The sequence below is a fragment of the Cervus elaphus genome, chromosome 19 (genome assembly GCF_910594005.1).
Source record: "Cervus elaphus chromosome 19, mCerEla1.1, whole genome shotgun sequence".
Classification (NCBI taxonomy): Eukaryota; Metazoa; Chordata; class Mammalia; order Artiodactyla; family Cervidae; genus Cervus; species Cervus elaphus.
This window is the reverse complement of record NC_057833.1, coordinates 77,263,034-77,287,700: the sequence shown is the minus strand read 5'-3', so window position 1 is coordinate 77,287,700 and position 24,667 is coordinate 77,263,034. Positions and strand designations below refer to the sequence as shown.

General features: G+C 40.3%; 1 protein-coding gene across 1 annotated transcript in view; it reads right to left on the bottom strand.

The window, feature by feature from the left end:
• The window catches only part of DSCAM (DS cell adhesion molecule), an 823,896-nt gene that overhangs the window by 256,144 nt on the left and 543,085 nt on the right, over nucleotides 1-24,667 (bottom strand). Inside the window, exon 9 of the mRNA XM_043875189.1 lies at nucleotides 9,152-9,430. Coding sequence (XP_043731124.1) covers nucleotides 9,152-9,430 — 279 coding nt within the window. The remainder of the gene's footprint in view (nucleotides 1-9,151; nucleotides 9,431-24,667) is intronic.

The window sequence follows — 24,667 nt, the reverse complement described above, 5'->3', positions numbered from 1 at the left end:
TATAGTCCAAGGGGTTGCAAAACAGATGGACATGACTTGACAACTAAACAACAACAACCGAAGAATGGCTGTAGGTTTCCCTAGCTGTCAACAGGGATGGGAATTTCTTTTTATTGAAGGTAAAACTGGAAGCTACTTTTGTGGTGGCAGTGGAGGGTGGCAGTGCTATACAAATAAATATCGCCATTCTCTGCTGGATGGTATTTAATCAAGATAGTAGCTGATCAAAACTCTAGATTAGATTTATGACACTGGAAACTAGACTCCAATGGCTTCCTGTAACACCCAGAATAGATGACCTGGCCCCTCCCTCCTCTTCTACTGAGTGGTGAGCACACTGGTCTCTGGCTGTCCTACCCTGTTCATCCTAAAACTCCATCCTCTTATCACTCTCATTCCTCCTAGCAAGTTTTACTTTTCATAGCACAGGTAGATGTCTGACATCATCTGTATGTTCATTGCCTCTCTCCTGCACTGGAATGTAAATCTTTTTTTTAACTTTTTAATATTATATTGGAGTATAGCTGTCTTGGAGAAGGAATTGGCAACCCACTCAAGTATTCATGCCTGAAAAATCCCATGGAGAGAGGAGCCTGGAAGGCTACAGTCCATGGGGTTGCAAAGGATCATTTGATCATTTGAGAGTCCCTTGCACTGCAAGGGGATCAAACCAGTTGATCATAAAGGAAATCAGCCCTGAATATTCATTGGAAGGACTGATGCTGAAGCTGAAACTCCAATACTTTGGCTACCTGCAAAAGTATTTGGGGTCCATGGGGTTGCAAAGAGGGGGACATGACTGAGTGACTAAGCATACACACATAGTTTTTGAACAACACTGTGTTAATTTCACTGTACAGCAAAGCGATTGAGTTATACATATCCACACAGCTATTCTTTTTCAGATTATTTTCCCATTTAGGTTGCTACTAAGTTTCATGAGGCAGGGACTGCGTCTCCCCATATTGACCACCCTGTACAACCAGCACTCAGGTGTTGTTCAATCACTCAGTCGTGTCTAACTCTAGCGACCCAATGGACTGCAGCACGCCAGGCTTCCCTGTCCCTCACCATCTCAGATTCATGTCCATTGAGTCACTGATGCCATCCAACCATCTAGTTCTCCATTGTCCCCTTATCCTCCTGTCTTCAATCTTTCCCAGCATCAGGGTCTTTTCCAATGAGTCAGTTCTTCGTATCAGGTGGCCAAAGTATTGGACCTTCAGCTTCAGCATCAGTCCTTCCAACGAATATTCAGGGTTAATTTCCATAAGGATTGACTGGTTTGATCTCCTTGCAGTCCAAGGGACTCTCAAGAGTGTTCTCCAACACCATAGTTCAAAAGCATCAATTCTTTGGCACACTCAGAGTATCTCTTATTAAACATCTTATAAAATAGATGCTTAATAAGTATGTTGTGGAAAAAATGAACGGATGAATGAAGCAACATGAGAGCATGAATATGGTGTCAAAAACTGGGTTAACAAATAGCAACAAGAGAGTGGCCTTTACAAGTTTTATTTTTCCTGCCAAACGAAGGTCAAGTAGGGGCTTTTTAGATAATTTGCTTGTTTCACTATGTGGTGGCTCATTATTAAAAGGCAAAAACACGGACACATCAGAAGATATAAAGAAGTGTAAGAAGACTGACCTTTGGAATCGCAGACAGGAAATCATAATGTTGGCATCTTGCCCTGCAGTAATGCAGAGCCAATAACAGGAACCAAAGGGCAGGTGTGTTTTGCCATTAATTCCAGTCCTTTCCCTCAAAGTGGTTTCACAATACCAAGGTCACCCAACTGAGTGTGACTTTAGGGTCATCATCTATCCGCTGCCAGTGTAAGCCATGGGTCACATGCCTAAGTGCTAAGGGTTTTTTCCTCTAACTTCCCTTGTGATAACAGCTAATTTATTTTAAATTAAGTTTTCATAAATCTTCCCTGTGACCCAAACTATCAAAAATGTGCTAAGCTGTACAATGGTCCAAAGCCTTGAGACCCTGGTACGAGGAACAAGCAGGAACTGAGTCCCCAAATTCCACTTCTCTCATTTCTTTTTATCCTACACCTCAGCTTTACAGTCCCAGTTATCACCTCACCTCCCACACACTATCTATCCCCAACTGCTGCAGTTTCTTCAGAAGTATATTGTACTATTACCTTTTTGACTGTATTCCCTAGGCCGCTATTCTAACTAATTGCCTGATACTTGGGATTACCACCTGGCCTCCTCCATGTAACGTGTCCTCAGTCAGTACCAAAGTCATGTACATGTGAGTGGAAGGAAAGGAAAAACAGAAGGAGAAGAGCAGGAATGGGAGTTACCACCATTTGGCTTTGCTCAGTCATGTCCGACTATTTGTGACCCCGTGGCCTGTAGCCCGCCAGGTTCCTTTATCCATGGGATTCTCCAGGCAAGAATACTGGAGTGGGTTGTCATTTCCTACTCCAGAGGAGCTTCTCAACCAAGGGATCAAACCCGTGTCTCTTGCATCTCCTGCAGTGGCAGGCAGATTCTTTACCACTAGCACTACCTGGGAAGCCCTTATCCCATTTTACAAATAAGAAAATTGAAGTAAAATTATAAGTAAAAATAGGTTAAGGAATATAGTCAAGATGGCACAGCTAATGGGTGTCCAGATCCTGATAGAGATGAAAGGAGACAGAGGGCAGAGAAGCAGGGAGGGGGTCTGGGGAGTCAGGTTGACAGGCCATGGGGTCTTTGCTGGGTTCTGTTATCTGCAGAGCCACAGCCCACTGACTGATACCATACGTATCCCCTACTTCCAAGGGCAATCGGTGCTAGGACTTCTGAGGTTCCCCATCACTTCCTACATCAAGCATGTACTTGGTCATGGCAACAAGCAGGTGGGCTCACTCTGATCATGGCATCACCTGTGTCTTAGCTGGTCCTGTTTATCCCTCCCTGGCTTCAGAACACATGCCTGAACACCTCTGTCCTCCTTCCTACTCATTCATTAAAGGAAAAGGAACTGGAAAGCCCTGCAACTAGCTGGGTGGTAAGGACATTTACAAATGTTATCTGATTCCATTCTCTCAGCAACTCCAAGAAGTAAGTCTCACAATTTCTATTGTACAGATGAGGAAACTGTGACTCAGAAGTTCAGTTGCCTTTTCTAAGTCATACAGAAGATGAACAAGCAGAAATGTGGACGCTGGCTTACTTATTAAAAGTTCCAGTATTGTTGCTGCATTTTTCAGTTTCCTTCTAACCTGACTTACACATCAGAGCTGATGGTTCTCACTTCTTCCATGAAGTCTGTCAAAGCCACAGAGCTCTCCCTTATCACAGCTCGCTTTGCTCTTTGACATTGTCACTTGGAGGCTTTGCAACCACCCTGGCTGCCAGAAGGCAACTTCAAAGTCTTCAAGGTCCTTGTTCTAGTTCTACTTTTCCCAGGTTACACCTCAGACCAAAAACTTTAAAGCCTCTTAGAGAAAAACATTCCTCAACTGGAGCTACAGATTGAAATAAAAACCCACATAATTATGCTCTAATACTGTTTGCTGTTTTCATGTGTTGTTTCTCCAACTTATTTTTGCATATTTTTCATGAATCAAAGGACAGATTATGCTCCAAAGTTAGCAAGTCTGTAGTTTGCAATATGGAACTCTCTTTATTCTAAATGGCAACGATAAATGATAAGATTCTTTATTTTACCTAAAGATCTATTTAGCTTATCTGGAATGTGATCTAGCTGAAGTGGTGATAAAATCCAACTACTTGACCACTCAAATTAAAATCTGAAATTCTGAGAGCAGCTGCCTGATTTAGGTATCCAAGAAGAAAGGCTGTCACTCATGGCAGCAATTAGTCATTCAAGTAGAAAGTTCTCTGCCCCAATTGTTGTGTGCTAGGGGCAGAGCAGAAACGATGAGATACTGTTTTTCAGATCTAGAATTTCCTTTGGTTTATTTTTTTTTAATGCTTTACACTTCTCTTCTGTGTTCACTATATATTCACTCATTGCACACATCTTTTCATTTGAATTTTTCAAAATGTTTATGATTGTTGTTGTTCAGTTTCTAAGTCAAGTCTGACTCTTTGTGACCCCATGGACTGTAGCACTCTAGGCTTCTCTGTCTTTAATTGTCTCCTGGAGTTAGCTCAGATTCATGTCCATTGACTCGGTGATGCTATCCAACCATCTCATCCTCTGCTGCCCCCTTCTCCTTTTGCCTTCAATCTTTCCCAACATCAGAGTCTTTTCAACTCTTCACATCAAGTGGCCAGAGTATTGGAACTTCAGCTTCAGCATCTGTCTTTCCAATGAATATGTAGGGTTGATTTCATTTAGAATTGAGTGGTTTGATCTCCTTGTAGGCCAAGAGACTCTATGTATTCACTCATTGCACACATATTTTCATTTGAATGTTTCAAAATGATTATGATAGCTACTTTAAAATCTTGCTTCTAATCCCAACTTCTGTATGTTCATTAGGTTGTTTCTTTTATTTTTTTTCCTTTTATTTATGGCTCACATTTTCCTATTTTTTCCCATACCCAGTAAATGTGTGTAAGGCTTTGTGGACATGCTATGTGTTGATAGTCTGGATTTTGTTGTCTTACTTTTAAGAATGTTGAATGTTATGGTTGCAGACAGTTAACTTACTGGTGAAGAAGTTTATCCTGTTAAGACAACTCATAGTCTTGTGGTTAGGGCTGGTTTAGAAGAACCCTTATTCCAGGGCTAGATTAGGTCTCTTTTAGTTGTGACTTCTCTGAGATTTCAACTGAATTCCCTGTGTATTCTCTACTCTGATTAGTCAGAAATCCAACACTTCTCAGCACTGTATAACTCTTGGAATCTTTACCTGTGTCACATTTTCCTGGTCGTTGTTTTCTACTAGATCTCATAAAGTCTTACCCTATGCATGTGAAGCATAGTACCTAGCTAAAGACTCAAAGGGAACCCTATACAGGTATTTGGAAATCTTTCTTTGAACAGGTCCCCACTCCCTAGTACTCTGCCCTGAAATATCTAGCACCTCAATAATTCTAAATGTCAAATCTTTTGTTTATCATCATCTGAAAAGTCACTATCATCTATTTAGCTTCTACATCCCGCTATCATGGTTTGGAAAGTGCACCAAGCAAAAATCTGGGGTGCATTTGGGGAATAGGTCATATTTATCTCAAGGACCAAAGCCTTCTACTGTGTGTTTCACTACCTGAAAAATGATTACAAATTATTGTCTAGTTTTATAATTTTGATAGGCTTTCCTGGTGACTCAGATGGTAAAGAATCTGCCTGCAATGCAGGAGACCTGGGTTTGATCCCTAGGTTGAGAAGATTCCCTGGAGAAGGGAATGGTTAACCACTCCGGTATTCCTGCCTGGGAAATCCCAGGGACAGAGGAGCCTGCAGGGCTAGTGTTCACGGGGTTGCAAAGAGTTGGACGTGATTGAGTGAGTAACACTTTCACTTTTCATAATTGTTCATGGTAGGAGGATAAATCCATTGTGTGTTACTCTCTGATGACTTTTTAAATTTATCTTTTAAGTTACTTGACCCCAAACCTGGCTGTCTGAAATTTCCAACCATTTCTGTTGGTTCTACCTTATGGGGCCCTACTAGGATTATTATTATATTAGTTTGGACGTATTCCATTGGTAAAAGAACCCAATTAACTAAGTCAAGGACCTGGATCCTCTAATAAGCTCTTTGCCCTGCCACATACAGTTTTTTTTCCTCTCTACTGGCTCATTCCCATTAGTATGTAAGCTTCCCTTGTCCCAGGTCCATATCTAACTTCCTTTCCATTTTTTCTGCCTCCTGCCACAGCAACGTTCTTTAAAATATAAAAATACTTGTATTTTCTTGAGTTCCCACACATTCAGTTACCTCCCCTTCTTTTTTCAAGCCCCACTAATCAGTCATTCACTGTAGCCACCCCGTTGTGCAAGGTCAAACCAGTATTCATCTTCCTCAAAACCCAATGACCAATTCTTGGCTTTCCTCTTTTTCTACTTTCAGTGGAACATGATATACTTTATTACATATCTTTCCTGATTATTTGCTATTTTGCTTTCAGGGCCCCACAATCCACTGGACTTCTTCCTATTGCAGTGACTGTTTCTTCTTCCTGTCTCCTTTGTGGATTTCTCCTCTTATTCTAAAATCTTAAATTTTGGAATGCCTTGGGTCTAGATACTTTTGTTGCTCTCATATCGTTATTTCTCTGTGACAACTACTACTCCTTACATCTTTTCAACTTTTGCTGCAGACACTTTCATCTACCTGACTAGGCAAAATATGTACTCTAATTAAGGAATCTTCTCTCTCACTTGCCATAGTCACTTTATACACATGTTTTGTTTGCTCTGCCTCCAAAACATATCGCAAATTAAAACTGCTTCTCATTACCTTGACCCAGTACTTTCACTCAAGTCACTTTCTATCTTGCCTCAACTTCTGAAATGGCTTCTTACCTACTATATTTGCTTTCTGGACTAGTCCATTCTTTACACAGCTGCTAGTGTGAGGATCAAAAACATAAATCAGGTCATGCTGCTGGCTTAGTTAAAGTCACCAATGGCCTTTCTTTGGATTTACAGAACAAAATAGACTTCTAAAGTAGTTGTATATTCAGATTACCTAGGGTACACGGACTTAAAACTTCCCTGCATTTTAGAATCAGCTTGGAAATTTTACAAATTCCTGGTGCTTGGGTACCCACTCCCACCACCACCCTGCAGTGATGTTTATTTATTTGGACTTCAGCCTGGACATCAGGCATTTTTTTAAAGCTCCCCAGGTAATTTAAACATGTGACAAAATTCAAGAATCATTAATAGATGATTTTCGAATTAAAAAAAAGAAAGAATAATGCCCTAGAGATTTGGGAGGTGGATTTGCTCCCAGAGATGGTGATTCACTTGTGTTTAGTTAGGACTAGAAAATAGTCATTAGTGTCTTCTTAAATCTCACAGGAGATATCATGGCGAAGTCCAGATTGAAAACCAATGCACCACACATCATTTTGTCCTTGACTATTTCTCCAGCTACTGACCTACTTGTGAAGCACATCTTCTTTCTCAGGGCTATATTATCCAACTAGTGATTCAATGTTAATTTCACAGAAGCTTATTTAACATATTTTTAAAAACAGCCACAGAGAGACACTAATCAGATTGTGATCAACTGCATTATTCTGATTGGCTGAGCTCAATTCCAGGTCACTTGACTTTTGCCTTGGTCAAAAAGTTCACTTGCCTTTCCTGCAAAGCCAAGTGATTCACAGAACACTCGTGTACATTTTCATCTAGCATTTTTCTTCTCTGACCTGGATCCTTCAGAGCAGATTATTTCGGAGTCAGGCTGATGGACTCCCTGTTTTGACCTTTCAAATGATAGTGAGAGTCAGTTCTTCTCATAAGAAAGCATTTGGGAAGCAGTACAGGAGCAGCTCCCATGTTTATGTATTGTCAAAATTGGGTGAGAAAATCATTGCTACTCATTTTATTAGTATAAGGCCATTTGTGCCTTTGGTTTGTATCTAACTGAAGGTAGATGTTCTGATTACTCAGGGAAACTCTTTTTCATAAATACAAAGTTGGTTTCCTCATATGAATTCTAAGTATGCTTCACTTCATTCTATTGCCAACTAGCCAGAATGGGCATTACTTTTCAGCAGAAAGGAAGGAGAAGCGTCATTGAGACCAGGTGCAAGGTCTGAGAAAGGACTTGGGAATCTATACCTCAAGAAAGAGTCAGCTCAGGTCTACTGACTGTCCTGAAGGTAATGGAATCCATCCTTCTTGATAACTGTGATGAGAGCCCTGTGTTAGAGAACTTTAAAATCCTGCATTGGCAGGCAGGTTCTTGACTTAGATGGTAAAAAATCTGCCTGACATGCAGGACACCTCAGTTCAATTCCTGGGTCAGAAAGATCCCCTGGAGAAGGGAATGGTAACCCACTCCAGTATTTTTTCCTGGAGAATCCCCTGGACAGAGGAGCCTGGTGGGCTACAGTCCATGGGGTCACAAAGAGTCAGACATGACTAAGAGACTTTCACTCACTTTCTTTACCACTAGTGTTACCTGTGAAGCCCCAAAATGCAAATAGTCAACATTAATATAAGTCTTTAATTTCATACAATTACTTCTGCAATGTGGGTGAGTATTGTATGGGTAGATGAACACATACACCTCTAGAAGAATCATGAAATCACAGAACATCTGTGCTCCACAGACAGTATAGAACACTAGCTTCTCATTTTGCAGGTAATGTGTGTGAACCTTAATGAGAACTGGGAGATTTGAGCAGAGATGTGAAATGAGACTTTAGCTTACATTTCAGGTTCATTGAGAGCCCTAGAAAATTTTTCTGCAAATTAAACTACCTTCTTTCAATATTTTCCTAAATTTTTGCCATACTTCACTTAATTTAATAGATGTTTCAATACCCTCCCCAAATAATGAGAGATTGAATGCTCAACAGAAATGAAGAAGAAAAGAAAACTACATTTTAGAAACTAGAAAACAAAAACATATAAAAGCTAGATGAAAATGTACATTTTGACTTTAGAAAAACTGTGATATATGGTTTTGACAAATATTATTTTTAAAATCATCAGTCTAAATGACAAATATTATTTTTAAAATCATCAGTCTAAATCATCAGTTATTTGAATTTTCTTATTGTTCTAAATGATAAGCATGGATTAATTTGTATTAATACTTCAGAAAATATGCTTAATCTAATTATTTTGATAAAATATTTTAAATTCAATAATCATTTTTTAATACAAAAAGTGCCATAAAGTAAATTCAACACAGCATGTGCTCATGGGCTTTCGGCCTCAAATATCACTGGGTTAATGTAGGGAAGCCCTGTTTCAAGAAATATATCCCATGGACCCCACATCTTCATTTACACATTTCTTCTTGGCTAATTTTTGAAACTTCATGTTTTAGATGAATATCAATTAAACCTTGGTTTGGAATTTAGGGGAGTTCACAGTTGGTTCCTACAACTATGTTGTAGGGAGAACATAGTTGGTTCCTGTGTGTGTGTATGTGTTTGAATGGGAATTCTAGTTACTTTTAATATTTCAAGGAAACACCACTGATGAGCATTATTGAATTTGACTGCATAGATGCTATGCCTCCTCAGTGCCTCCTTACCTCTCACGATTAGCTGGCTTTGGTGCTCCACAGCTGCTGCCTCGTTGCGGGCTATGCAGGTATAATTCCCATTGTGCATCAGGGAAAGATTGGAAATCCTTAAGGAGCTTGTGAAGTCAATGTTGTCAATGGTCACCCCGAGGCTTGCTGGGATTGGCCGGCCATCTTTCTGCCACGTGATGGTGATGGGTAAGTCCCCTGAGACCACAACGCATGGGATGAAGACCCGCTGTCCAATGGAGAATCTCGGAAACTCAAAGGGCTGGATAAAAGGTGGAACTGAAAGAAAAGAAAAAATTAATAGAGGAAAGATGATAATGAACTGTTATTACTCTACATTCTCTTTTTTTTAACCCTCTTGCATGACATTGAAAGAGCAATACAAATCACTGCTACAGCATACAAATATATGAACTAGTAGAAGATTTGAAATAGGGCTCTCTTGTTATTTGAATTTTCTTATTGTTCTAAATGATAAGCATGGATTAATTTATATTAATACTTCAGAAAATACACTTAATCTAATTATTTTGATAAAATGTTTTAAATTCAATAATCATTTTTTAAAGGAAATACTTCAGGTTCTGCGTTTTTCTGTGTAAATGCCTTGAAAGAGGGCTTTTGGGATTGGTTTTCTCTTGGAAGCTTTTAAAAATGATGTGTTTACATTGGAATATTACTCAGCCATTAAAAAGAATACATTTGAATCAGTTCTAATGAGATGGACAAAACTGGAGCCCATTATACACAGTGAAGTAAGCCAGAAAGATAAACGCTAATACAGTATACTAACGCGTATATATGGAATTTAGAAAGATGTTAATGATAACCCTATATGCAGGACAGAAAAAGAGACACAGATGTATAGAACAGACTCTTGGACTGTATGGGAGAAGGTGAGGGTGGGATGATCTGAGAGAACAGCATCGAAACATGTATATTATCAAGTGTGAAACAGATCGCCAGCTCAGGTTGGATGCATGAGACAAGTGCTCGGGGCTGGTGCACTGGGAAGACCCAGAGGGGTGGGGTGGGGAGGGAGGTGGGAGGGGGGTTCAGGATGGGGAACACATGTAAATCCATGGCTGATTCATGTCAATGTATGGCAAAAACCACTACAATATTGTAAAGTAATTAGCCTCCAACTAACAAAAATAAATGAAAAAAAAAAAAAAATGATGTGTTCAAGAGATTTCTTTCCTGCCTTGCTAATACTAACTTTACAATTACTATTTTCCCTTCAATCCATTCCACGCCTTTTTAGTAAACATACTTTAAGTCTATTGAAGAAAGAGATTTCAGTTTTGTTACTAAACACTTTTTAAATATCCAACATCCAGCCTATAGCAAATGTTAATTTAAAATGTTTATGTTAGGATAATTGCACAGTTACTCAGTTCTTGTTATTGTCAGTCAGTAAGTTGTGTCCGACTCTTTGTGACCCCATGGACTATAGCATGCCAGGCTTCCCTGTCCTTCACTATTTTCTGGAGCTTGCTCAGATTCATGTCCATTGAGTTTACTCTGTACCCCCTTAATTTTGCACATTCCCTGCCCATGATCTTATATTATAAACTGGTCCATGGTCAGTTTTCTGAGTTGAGGAGATGTGCTGCTACTGAAGATAAGGTTATAACCTTCAGCTCAGCCAGCCATGGACACAGCCACACTCAATCTGGAATGCTCTGTTTTCATTTAATTTCCCTAATACACTCTGATTTTTCCTTCTTGACTTAGGACCATTCTTCTTGGCAGCTTCCTAGATGGCCTCACACGGTATCAGCATCATAAAATGGTCAAAATGGCACCAGAGGAGCCAATTTTGGATTCTACTTTGGTTACTTATTGGTCATGAGGTCATGGGCAAGCTGACAATGTGCTCTTCCTATCAGTCTTTTGGGGAAGTTATTCATAGATTATTACAATCTTAAGCCCATAATAACTTAATGTAAGCCACTTATTATACTAGGTGATTTCATAAAATGAAATTATTAAATAGTAGGATGTCTGCAGAATTTATTCATTAAATCAGTCACGGTTTCATTTCATTATCAACTCAGGGGAGATGTAAGGAATTCAGCTAAGAAACAACTGAATGGAAACCAGTCATTCATTCATTCACTGAAGAAGTGTTTTTTGTGCAGCAGCAGCTGCTGCTGCTAAGTCACTTTAGTCGTGTCCAACTCTGCAATCCCATAGACGGCAGCCCACCAGGCTCCCCCGTCCCTGGGATTCTCCAGGCAAGCACACTGGAGTGGGTTCTGAGCAGCTAGTATGTGCTCAATATTGCACTGTATGTCAGGATGTCAGACAATGGACGTGATATACCATCTCTACCCAGCACAGCCGTCATGCATGCATAGTCATAGGCTGCTGATGTTAACAAAGTATAGCAGTGGCTTTTCTCTTACTTAATATTATTATTACTACTACTCTATGGGTTCGATCCCTGGGTTGGGAAGATCCCCTGGAGGAGGCATGGCAACACACACCAGTATTCTTTCCTGGAGAATCCCCACAGACAGAGGAGCCTGGTGGGTTACAGTCCATGGGATTGCAGAATTGGACATGACTGAGCGACTAAGCACGCACACATACACGCACACACACACACACACACGCTTCTAGAGGAGGTGGAAAGTTAGAACTCAGAATTGCAAATACAGCCAGAATCAGTAAGCAGGTGGCTAAGTTAGACCTTACCAGAGAAACAAGCAAGTAAACAAGCAAACAGCCAAAGGTACAGACAAGCATGTTCAGTGTCAAAACTGCTGTGGATATTCAATGTAAAGTTATTAATAGAACTTTGGGTCTGCAACAAGTTAGTGTGATGCTAAGAGACAAAGATCTCAGGATGGGTTCTACCTGGTGATTGCAAACCATTGAGCTAGTGCTATTTTAGAAATGTAGGTAGTAATGGATTTTGTTTCTGTTTTCTCTTTACACTCTGATTCCTCTGTAGCTAAGCCTTGCCTCTGTTCTTGAAAAACGGAGCCTTTTATCCTTTACAGGCTTCCCTGGTAGCTCAGATAATAAAGAATCTGCCTGCAGTGCGAGGTATCCAGTTTCGATCCCTGGGTTGGGAAGATCCCCTGGAGAAGGGAAGGTTTACCCATTCCAGTATTCCTGCCTGAATCAGAGGAGCCTGGCGGGCTACAGTCCACGAAGTCGCAAAGAGTCAGACATGATTGAGTGACTAACACTCTCTATCCTGTAAAATTTTCATGCTGTAAGAAGACATTCTCATATTTAATAAGTATTGACAGCCTACAACCTGTTTAGATCAAGCTGAATTACACTTGGTTTGTTCGTGGTTGTCATGAGGTGGGGAAAGTGCCAAGCTGTACCAAGAGTGTGTGTATTTCTCTAAATCTTGCCCCAAGTGTCACAAATGTTTATTCCACAACTGAACTGAAATATTAACATGCAATAAATTGACATCTTTAAAAGAAAAAGTAACTACATTTCCTCTTCTTTGGTTTCTTTTTGTTTGTTTGTTTTTACACAGTGAAAGCAAGACTTTTAATGACAGTCTCGAAAGATGTGGTGTCTGGTGGGCAGGCACACCTGGGACATTACAGCAAGCATGTTTATCCTCTGCAGCGCAGACCCCTCCCCCATTCCTCATTGGCTGAATATTGTGGGGTTACAATCTTCCCAGACAGTGCCCAAGTCCCATAGAGTAATCTTTCCTCTCCCTTCCCATCCTAAGTCCATGTTTCTCAACAAAGACTGTAGTTTATTCCCTCCCAACATCCTGTTAGCATAGGAACTCTCCAGGAGTAAGCTGTTAGGTGAGACTAGCTCACCAGTAATTTTTCAAGACAATTCTTTGGTTTCTTACATACAGAAACCTAGTTGTGAATCTTCTCAGAAGAACCAAGCACCCATTGTTGGCTGGGTGTTTCTTATCTGAACTGGAGATCATTTTTCTAAGGTAACTGAACTTCGGAGCCAGACTCCCTGGGTTTAATTCCAGCTGTGTCATTTTAGACTGGAGAAGGAAATGGCAACCCACTCCAGTAGCCAGGGAAATCCCGTGCACAGAGGAGCCTGGCAGGCTACAGTTCATGCAGTGGCAATGACTCCTGCATGACTTAGCAATTAGCACTCTCTCTGTGCCTCAGTTTCCTTATTTGTAAAACAAGGTTGCAGGTTGAGGGGGGGAGGGGCTGCTATGAGCAGTGAATGAGTTAACATAGGGGATAACAGAACTTCACATGCACCTGAATTGGTTGCCTTGCACCAGGCCTTTACTGAAGGGGGAAACAAACAAACAAACAAACAAAAAAAACAGAACACTTAAGTGAAACATAAGTAACAAGGTAATGGACTCCACCTTTCTTATCAGTTATAATAGGGAGAAGAAAGAAATAGACAAGAACTTACTTTCTAAACCTCAGATCAAGAAAGAAAGATAAGATAGATACCTTTCAACCTATCAAGAAAACAATATGTGGTGTAGGCTGTCAATACTTATTAAACACAGGAGTGTCTTCTTCATAGCAAAAGAAAGTCACAGCATAGAAAAATGGCATGTGAATACTATGTTCAAAGATTGGAGGCAAGAAGTAGCTATACCCATGACTGATTTAAGTCAATGTATGGCAAAAACCACCACAATATTGTAAAGTAATTAGCCTCCAATTAAAATAAATAAATTAGTTAAAAATAAATAAAAAATAAAAACAGGAAAAAATGTGTAATAATGAATTCTCTGAGGAATTAAAAACCATGATACATAAAAAAATCAATTAGCTATATAAAAAAAAGAAGTATTTACAGGAGAATCCATTTTTAAAAATTCATGCTTTCCATAATTCTAAAATATCTGTAATTCATTGGTTTATAGAACTCTAGGACATATAATTATAATTTCAGAAGTAGATTTCAGAATGTTTATTCATAAAGTGACACTTCTGGAAATAAAGTCTCCAAAGCAGTGAAAAGAAATGTCAGAAAGCCCAGGAATATTACTCAGCCATAAACAAGGAGTGGAATTGTGTTATTTGTAGAGATGTGGATGGAACAAGAATCTTCCATACAGAGTGAAGTAAGTCAGAAAGAGAAAAAAGAAGTATCGTATAGTAATGCATATTTATGGAATCCAGAAAAACGGCACAGATGAACCAATTTGCAGGGCAGGAGTAGAGACTCTGATGCAGAAAATGGACACGTGGACTCGGGCAGAGGAGGGTAAGGTGGGATGTATATACACACACACTCTATGTGGATAGGGAGCTAGCAGGAAGCTGTTGTGTGGCACGGGGAGCTCAGCTCGGTCCTCTGATGGGTGGGGTGCGGGGCCAGGAGGGCGGTCCATGAGGGAGAGCACATACGCATACACATGGTTGATTCACGCTGTTGTAGAGCAGAAAGTAACACAACATTGTAAAGCAGTTATACTCCAATTGTTGTAGTTCAGTCGTTCAGCCCTGTTCTACTTTTTGGAACCCCACGGACTGCAGCACACTAAGCTTTCCTGTCCTTCACCATCTCTCAGAGCTTGCTCAAACTCATCTCATATCCATTGAGTCGGTGATGAAATCCAACCATCTCGTCCTCTGTCGTCCCCTTCTCCTCCTGCCTCCAATCTTCCCCAGCATCAGGGTCTTTTCTAATGAGTTGGCTCTTCGTGTTAATAATAATAAAAAAGAAAGCCTAGGCACTAACCCTCACTCATATCACTCAGAGGACAATTCCTCACTCTGAACATTGTATTTTAAACTTTTGCAGCACTCTTATTATCTCATTTCCTGGTCTAAACCGGATGCTGAGAATTGGCTCAGTAAGAAGCCACAATAGGTAAGGTAAATGTGAGGCAGAAACGAACCATAAACTATAAAGAGCAGATGCAACCAACACATAGCAGCTGGCGGACAGCCTGTGCCGGGGCACCCTGCTCTTAACAGCCAGCATTTCTGCAGTTAATACCATATCATGGTGCATAATTAAGATTCTGACTCATAAGCTATTTTATATATTACATGGGGAAAAGATAATATCTAAAATATTTCAGGACATATTTATTTTTAAAAAAACCTATCCAAGAAAGTTAAAATTTTACATGATGAAAGGAAGGATTTAGTTCGAGGGAAAAGTCATTTTCCCAGAATAATGCCAACATTAGCTTTGTGACTTCTTGTTTTGCTTGCCACATTACATTGGGATGCACTTTTTTAATGCAAATTAAATTTGAAAAACCTGTGTGTCAATCATGTCACTTCTTACTACGTACGTTGTTACCTTTGCTTCAGTCATGAAGCACAAGTCTGCTGTAGAAAATACTCAGAAATATTTGAAAGGGTCCAATATCTTATATTTTTCATTTATAAGGTATAAAATTGGAGGCAAAAAGTAAACCAAGTGGTTCTAAATCTCTTGTAATTATTCTGGTGAAGTCAAATCACCTGCTTTAGGCACATTACTTAATCAGATTCATTGCATCATTTTCTAAGGTAAATAATTCTCTGAATCTTATTGATAATGAAACACTGTCACATTATAGGGGCAGAAATTATGAATGTAACCTGCAGCAGGTTTTCACATATCCTTCCTACGAAAAGTTTGTAACTATCTGCTCAAGGTCACTTCTTACCAGGTTTGTGGATTTCATTCTACATAATGGTGTGGGTTCCATTCTCTAAGGCAGAGGTGTTGAATGCTCTGTTAATTTAGACTAAATGTTAATCTAGACTCTTGTTCTTTCTAAATGCATAGCAAGAACATTAAATCAGGCTAATATATTTCTGGGTCTTGCCCCTCAAAAATTAACTGTATATTCTTTTTCAGAGGGTACAAAACAATTTTTACTTCTCCCCCCCAGCCCCACCCAGAGGAGAGTACAGCATGTTAAAAGAAACACAGTTGGGTGTTGGCCAATCTTGGGTAGTTTTAGCAGTGTCATCTTGATACAGTTTTCTTTTTTGTTCATTCATTCACTTATTTTATTTTTGGCTACACTGGCTCTTCCTTGCGGGGCACAGGCTTTCTCTAGTTGTGTGAGAGCAGGCCCCCTACTCTCCAGCTACGGCGCATGGGCTTCTTACTGTGGTGGCTTCTCTTGTTGCTGAGCATGGGCTCTAGGCATATGGGCTTTAGTAATTGTGGTGCACACGCTTCACTGTCTCAAGGCAAGTGGAATCTTCCTGGACTAGGGACTGAATTAGTGTCCCCTGCGTTGGCAGGGGGGTTCTTAACCACTAGACCACCAGAGAAGTCCATGACCCAGTTTTTTATTTTTTAACTCTCTGATTCCATTTCTTCACACGTAAAACAATGATGGTGAAACAATTCATAAGAGTGTCAGCGGCAGGCTTTATGTAACCTGCAGCCCCAGAGCCCAGGTGTTACACAGAGGTAGCTCACTTTAGCATCCGTCCTCCTTTCCTCTTCCTCCTTTATTTTTCTCTTTTTTTGTCCCAAGGCCCAAAATTCACTAAGAAAATAAAATGCCTTACATGCACGTTGAGACATGTGAGGCTCTTTTTCCATTGCCATATATAATTCCATCAATTCCACATTTTGTCATTCCATTTCTGGTGGTAATTGAACTCCATGAGTCTCCATACAAAAGTCTCAGGTTGACAGCTCTTGGTATCAGACTGTTCAAAGAGACTGCCTCAAGCCAAAGTCTTCTGAGTTACAGCTGCAGATACTTTAATTTTCCCATCTCTTTTTTCTATTGTTTAACAAGTCCTTTCTTCCCAACCGTTAAGAAGGTTTTATTTTTTATTTTTTTATAACATCTTATGTGTTTCATAAAATCTCCAAAAATTGCATCTCTTAACACTGCTCATTATGGGAATACAAATCCCATGGCTGGTTCCTGAGAGTCCAGTCCCAATTACACACCCATTTCAGGGTCTGTATGCCCACCAGGGATGCCTGGAACCTAAGTAGACTCAGGGCTCTGAAACCATCCAGAAACCATTCGTCCAGGTACAAGCTGTGGCCTGAAAACCATGAGGATGATGAACACGTGTGACTTGTGGGTTGAGCACGTTGCTTAATGGACTGTCTACCTATAAGACTGGTTCTTGTCCAATTCTGCAACTTTACAGTGTGCCCCCGATTCTAGAAAAGTAGATCACTGACTGTGTGACACAATCCTCCACTCTGTTCACACTATACCATTAAAGTCTTTCTCCATCCACCCCAAGAGCCTGTTGTTCAAGATTCTATAATGAAATGTATGACTCATGTGAATAGAAAGATCTATGTACAGGGCTGTTTCCTAAGTAGAATGACCCAGGAGGCAGGAGACATCGATTCTTATCTTTTTATTATTTCCTACAACTGTGGAATAAATAGGGCCTTATATTGATATATATTGATTGTACAAAGGTTTTTTGAAAATACATTTAAGGGGTGATGACGCACCCTGGATGTGTTTACACTTTGCACACGAGACAATCCCAAAGTGATGAATAAAAAGGGAGTTAGGTCCAAGACATAACAATGACAAGATGGTGAGACAGGAAGGAGGAAGGTGAGGTCCTACGCAGCCTGATTAGCCTAGTGGCCAAGGAAGTTTATAACCTAATAGAATGAACAGCCCACACAGAACACAACTGACTGGCCACTATATTGAGAAACTGACAGTTGGAACTCTTTCATTTTGTGGTGTTATTTCCTAATGCATGTTATTCATCTACATCACACATACTTCTGTCTTTTTCTCAACCTTGACAGCTAATAAATCACTAAATCCCTCAAGATTTTCTTGTCTAAATCTCTTTGTTTATTAGGGTATAACTGTCTTACCCTGTTGTGTTAGTCTCTCTTGAACAATGAAGTGAATCAGCTGTAGGTACACATCTATCTCCTCCTTCTTGGCCCACCCTCCTCCTCATCCCATCCTATATTAACAACCATAGACGTGGAATCTAGAAAAATAGCACAGATGAACCTATCTGTAGGGCAGGAACAGAGATGCAGACGTAGAGAACACGGGTGGACACGGGAGAGTCGGGGGGCGGGATGAATTGGGAGATGGGAATGGATGTATGTGCACTGCTGTGTGTAAAACAAAGATGGTGGGAACTTGATGCACAGTGCAGGGATAGCTCAGCTCAGCTTGAGGCTCTGTGTCCAAATCTCTTTTGAATCAGAATCTTTCTAAACATTGCTACCTCAGCTGCCAGAGTTCTCTCTTATCTCGCACCTATACCAAAATAACAATTATTTTATTCTCTCTGCAAAGCATTTCTCACATATCCACCAGCAAAATGTTTTGAAATGCAAAGCCCTCTTGAAAACCTCCGAGGAGTCCTAGAGTATAATTTCCAAGACCTTTCACCCAGTCTACAAAACCCTCTGAGATTGTCTAATATATCTATTACTATACCCATCACTCTTTACTCTTTGCCTTCATGTTCTCCCAACAACAAATACTTTCCATGCACACATATTACATGCCACATGTCCTAGGGTCTCCAGACTTCTAACTCGTGAATCCACTCAGCCATTTGTCCCCCCTGCTGGTAGGGCAAGTTGGGAGATAAAGTCAAAGACCTAGCCTTGCTTATTCAGGTACAGCCATCGGAAATACTGAATCGGGCAACTTCTAGGTCAGCAGCCACCAGAGCTGTTTCTGGCTCACCATGAATTAGGCTCCAGATCCTTGGCTGGTGCCTGCCAGAGGAGAAGGGCACAGGGCAGAGCGTTGGGAGGGTCTGATGCAGGAGTGAGCAGGGCATTGCTCGGGGCCAGCAGGTGCTAAGTAAACAGAAGCTTCTGGATGTGCACATAAATGTGGGCTCATCTGCAGCCCTTCCTGACCTTTCTCTCTAAGTCCCCTTGGGGTTCAACATGAGCTGATATTAACTGACACCCAAACACTGACCTAGAAAGAAAAAGCAGGAGTGAGCCATTAGGGTATTCTCTGGGGCTACTGTTGGGTGGGAAGGGCAAAGAAGGAGAGAGGCATGCCCATCTGGGGCGCAGGACGGCCTTCAGGGTCCATCTCTAAATTTCCTTTAGGGAGCTGTGTCTTGGGCATATTTGCAACAGCCCAAACCACATAAAACATACTAAATTAAACAGGTTAATTAAACAGGTTAATTGTTTATCCAGAAATTGAATTTAAATTTCTGTGGCCAAGTTAAGTAGGAGGCTTGGGTACATGTAGAGATGTTCACATCCATGAATTGTTGTAGACATGCTCAAAGGAGGACACAAATCTCTGTCAGGCTTAGAAGTTTTTAAGACAGGCGTCACAGCAAAAACAGTAAACTGTTGTCTCAGAGGTGACTAACTCTGGCTTCATTCTAAGTGATAAACCTTCTCTTTCATGGACAGAAGACAATAATGGGACCAAATCACACACATGTATCCCAATTTCAGAAAGGCCTAGATTCAAGAAACCTTCCCTGACTTGAAATTGCCTATTTGCAATTGAAATAAACATGCAAAACCACAAACATGAACTTCACAATTCTCACATGAGATGAACCCCTACTGTCCTTGATCTCTGTGAACTTGTCCTACTGTTGTAAGAACATCATCTGCTGTAGATGTTGCTGTGATAAAACACATCTTTTCTCAGGTTATATTGTAATTTTCCCAAAGAGTTGGAACTCTTTCATTTTCCGGTGTTATTTCCTAATGCATGTTATTTTTTTCTATGTAGAATTCTGGTCCTTATGTTACTCAGTTGCTTAGTTTCTAAGTTGTATCCAACTCTTTGCAACTCATAGACTCTTGCCCACCAGGCTCCTCTGCCCATAGGATTTTCCAGGCAAGAATATTGGAGTGGGTTGTGCCCCCCACCCCTCCAGTGGAGACACTATCCCTTGGTGACCCAGCCTCACTTCCTCTCCCTCGATTTCTCTGATGGTCCCACCTACACCCTCCCTCCCAGGTGTCAGCTCCACGCTATGGACTGTCTCATCTACCTCTTCACCCAAAACTCCTTCTCAAACTTCCTGATTGCATGTTCAGTTGTCTGCTATGATCTCCACCTGGATGTCTCAGAGGATTTCAGATCCCAGCCCAAATGTGTCCTATTTCCCTTTCATTCAAGCCTCCCCTTCAACTCTCTAGCAAAATCTCCCAGCCGCAAGAAGTTCAGAATAAGAAAAGTTATTAAATAAATGTTATATAGAATAGGATAGAATACAGTGGAATGGAATATGATATTCCTAGCTGTTCATCTCTCTCTGCCTTCATCTCTGTCTCCCTGGACTGTGAAATCTAGTTACTCCATCTCTCCTTATCTCTTGCATCTGGCTCTTCTGTTCCTGAGCACACTATTATCATCTTTTATGAAAATTTTTCAATCCTGTCCTGACTGGTCTTTCGCATTCTTTTCCTTCTGCACTGTAATCCATCTCACATACCTCAATGAGATGACTTTTTCTAAGACACTCCTGTAAATCTCTCCCTCAATCATGTAACTGCCTTCAGAATCCTGCAGGAGGCACTGGACGCTGCAAGATCGGATACCGTCTCTCAAGGTTTGCCTGGAGCAAGTACCCTCTGGTTCAGGAACATTGACTATGAATGTGAAGGCTGCACCCTGTCTTTCTTTCTTTCTGTCCCCTCATCCAACGAGGCCCCATTTCACCCCAACCAGCTTGAAGTGTTATAACTCAGCTGCATTGTTACCTCTTTTGGAGATTTTTTTTTCAAGCTGTGCATCCCTCTGATACTCAGCCCCATTTCTCTTGGAAACTATCTTCTGATTCTAGACTTTCTGTCCAGACCTAGCTAAGTATCCATCTCCTCTGCTGTCCAAATAGCTCCCATATATCTCAATGATGACACTGTTTTGAAATCAGTGACTTTCTTATTTCTCTACCCACGTTTTCCCGCAGCTAGCGGAAACATGCTGCTTCTCACCTTGTGCTCCCTTTCTCAAGGCAGTTGTTACCTCCCCCAGCATTATGCTTATTTCTTCATCAGTCCTCCCATTGACCCCAATCCTGTGTCAGCGGTGACCATCCTATTATTACTTGATCTCATTAACAGTAGATGCATAGATATTACCTGAATAATAAACAAGTTAAAGAAATAATAGAAGTCAAAGACATCCTTAGAATTAAAAATTTTGATGACAAAGATCTAGTCTAATTACGATCTTGTCGTGCACTATGACAATCTTTAGTTCTTCTTTGAAATATTAGATGATGTTATTAGATAAAGGGGGAGCAATTTAATGAGAACATCTTTAGGTAAGGGTGTTTATCATGCACATCTATAGCTGTTTAACATCTGTATAAGTGGTAGGATGTGAAGTACATGAAGACACATGGCCCGGGTTCCTTTAAGGACACGAGCCCCAGATTCTGCAAGTGACCTCAGGGGGTACCCGGCAGCCATCCGCCACTTCAAAAATGTCCCAGCTGCAATGATCCTTGGTGGCCTGTATCCAATGAGTGACTGAAGAGGGCAATTTTGCCTAAACCCAGAATGACTTTGAAGAAACACTTTCTCCAGAGACCCCTGCTTAATCAGATGAAGCTGCCGTATGCCTGCATTACAACTCGTCTTCTCCCTGTGCCCAGGCCTTCTCCTTGCCTCTCCTTCCAAAGGTGTCAATGATAAAGACACCCCCTAGTAAACATCCTACACACTGAACCCCAACTTAGAGACCATTCCTAAAGAACACAACCTGCAACAGTTAGGTTCATCTGAAATGAAAATTTGATCTATTTTTCATAATAAAATCAGGTCTGTTTGTAATCTTGTCTCTCTATACTGCATCCATCCATCTATCCAGTCATCCGTCTATCTATCCATCCATTCATTTCTTCATCAATCCATCTGTCCATCCATACATCCATCCAAATCACTTTTATTCATTTTAGATTGTCACTGGGGGAATCATGTGTGCTGGGTTCTCTTCCAATAAGACCCAGCTGTATGTGATTGTCAGTATTTTCCTCTTATTCTGCAGAACAGAAAAGGGATGACAAAAGCAAGGGAAAAAATAGTTGACATTTTTTGCTGCTCATTACCTTAAAAAAAGCCTGCTTATTCACTTGTTTGTCTTGCTCATTTGCCTGTCCCAAGTTCAGACAGTGTTCTGAACTGAACTTTGTCTTTGGGGTTATGCATATTCACGAGCTCAGTAAATATATATATCAAATAGCAAGAAATGAGGGAGAATTCAATGCCAACAGCTGAATTAGAACTCAAGAAATCCCAGAAGACTTAACTTAAAAATACAAGACTCTGTGTGTGTGCTCAGTCATGTTCAACTGTTTGTGACCCCTTGGACCGTAGCCTGCCAGACTCCTCTGTCCATGGAATTTTCCAGGCAAGAATACTGGAGTGGGTTGCCATTTCCTACTCCAGAGGATCTTCCTGACCCACCAGAGATTAAACCTATGTTTCTTGCATATTCTTCACTGGCAGGCAGATTCTTTACCACTGTGCTACAAAATACAAGAAAACCTGGCAAATATTAAAATAAATCACACACACACACACACATACACAAGCACATACACATACTGCATACACTGGATAATAGGTTTCCAGTAGATGAAGCTATAGCAAAGGTGGGGTTCATAAATACAACCCAATCAAGTAGCACAGTTAATTTAAGAATAGTGTAACTTTGGAATTATTCAGTGATAAGCGTATCAAACTCTTGTACTACGATTTTTAAACAAGGTGATTCTTATGTAGCATGTCTATTTTGGACTACCAGCTTGTGAGAAGAACTATAGAGCCATAAATATGACAACATAAGTAGAAAAGTAAGAGGAACTAAGAAAATGTTTAAAATTACTGAATAAGCCCATGGTAGAAAATATACTTAGAATATTTTAGGGAAAAAAAATCCTTAAGGCATAATATAGAAATAAAATGATGAGAAACAAGAACTATTGTTTCCATGAGCTGGAAAGATACATATTAGATACAAAGAGAAAAGACAAACTACTTGAAATTTGGGGAAATAAAACACTAACATGAGCATCTCCTTCCAAAGCACTGTCAAGAAAAATGGATCACCTATACTCTTGGCAACTGGATGCCCACAGCGTGATACGGGGAAATGAGCTGGGTGGTTTTTTTGAGGTGAGTCTAGTTTTTAACCATATGAGACATTTCTTCAAGGATTTTCATAGAAGGTGTTTTATACCCATAACTATATTATGTTGAAGGGCTTCCCGAGGGCTCAGTGATAAAGAATCTGCCTACCAATGCAGAAGACACAGAAGACGTGGATTCAATCCTTGGATCGGGAAGATCCCCTGGAGGAGGAAATGGCAACCCACTCCAGTATTCTTGCCTGGAGAATCCCAGGGACAGAGAAGCCTCTCAGGCTACAGTCCATGGGGTCACAAAGAGTCAGACATGACTGAGTGACTCGGCACGCACACACAGATTCTGTTGAAATAGTATCTTTAACATTTTTCAATGATGTACAACTTCAGAATTCATGAGGCATTCCATATTCAACAATTAGAGTCACCTTGGGCTGAGGCTATAAGCAGATTACTTTTCCTCCGGTTGGAGGCAATAACATGTTTACATAGAGACTTGGTAACAAAACGGAGTAGTTTTCTGATTAACCCAAACTAACTTGAATCTCTAACATTTAAAGGAAAACCATTTGAATCACAATGGCATCAATAAGATGAAACATATCTCATGTTATACAAACCCAGGTGGAAAAGACAAATCCAGATGGATTGTACTTGTTTTATTTTTATTCGTATAGACTGTTAAGGCAGGCCAAGCCAAAGACACCAACTAGAGGTGATGATGGCCAGGCTAAATGACAAGGACAGCCAAGGTTCACAAAATCACTAGCACTCATTTTTAAAGCTTGTCTTCTTTTCCCAATTAGCTTCTTTACAAGAATTGCTAGTAATAACAATGTATTTACATGAGAAGTATTTTCCATGACCTTGACTTAGGAAACGTCATCCTTCCTTGGAAGCCTGGATATTAATCATATCTAACTTCAAGTGGCTGTATTTGTATGAAATATGTCATAGAGAAGACAAGGATTTAATAAAGGTAATTACAGTATTTCAATAAAGCTCTAAGTCAATGAAATTATTTTGGCAAATTTCAGGGCATTTAATTAGTGACTTAATGAAGACGGGATATTGTGAAATGCCTGAGAATAGACCAATGAAAAATCTGTCTGTGTTCCATCCACTCAGTATTCACATCAGCATGATGTATGCAAGGCTAATTATATAGACCACCCCCCTCCGCACTTCCAGCCAACTGCATGTCCCTGCAGCAGTGCCATTCTCTGAGTCTCCATGTCCTGCTGATGCAGCTCAGACAAGATGGTTTCCTGAACTGACAAGTTCTGCTTCTTTGAATGAAAGACAGAGTGAAATCGTCCAAGTTTTTTTTGTTTTTTTTTCACTTGTAGACAACTTGGAAGATTCGGTTCTACAGAAACAAGGTTTTTATTGTCCAGATCAACACACATTATGAGCAACTGGCTCTTTCTGGAAGAAATCAATAAATCCTTTCGCTGAATTGAATAGTGAGTACAAGGACATTCACTTGCTTGGAGATATGATTACAGCATATTTA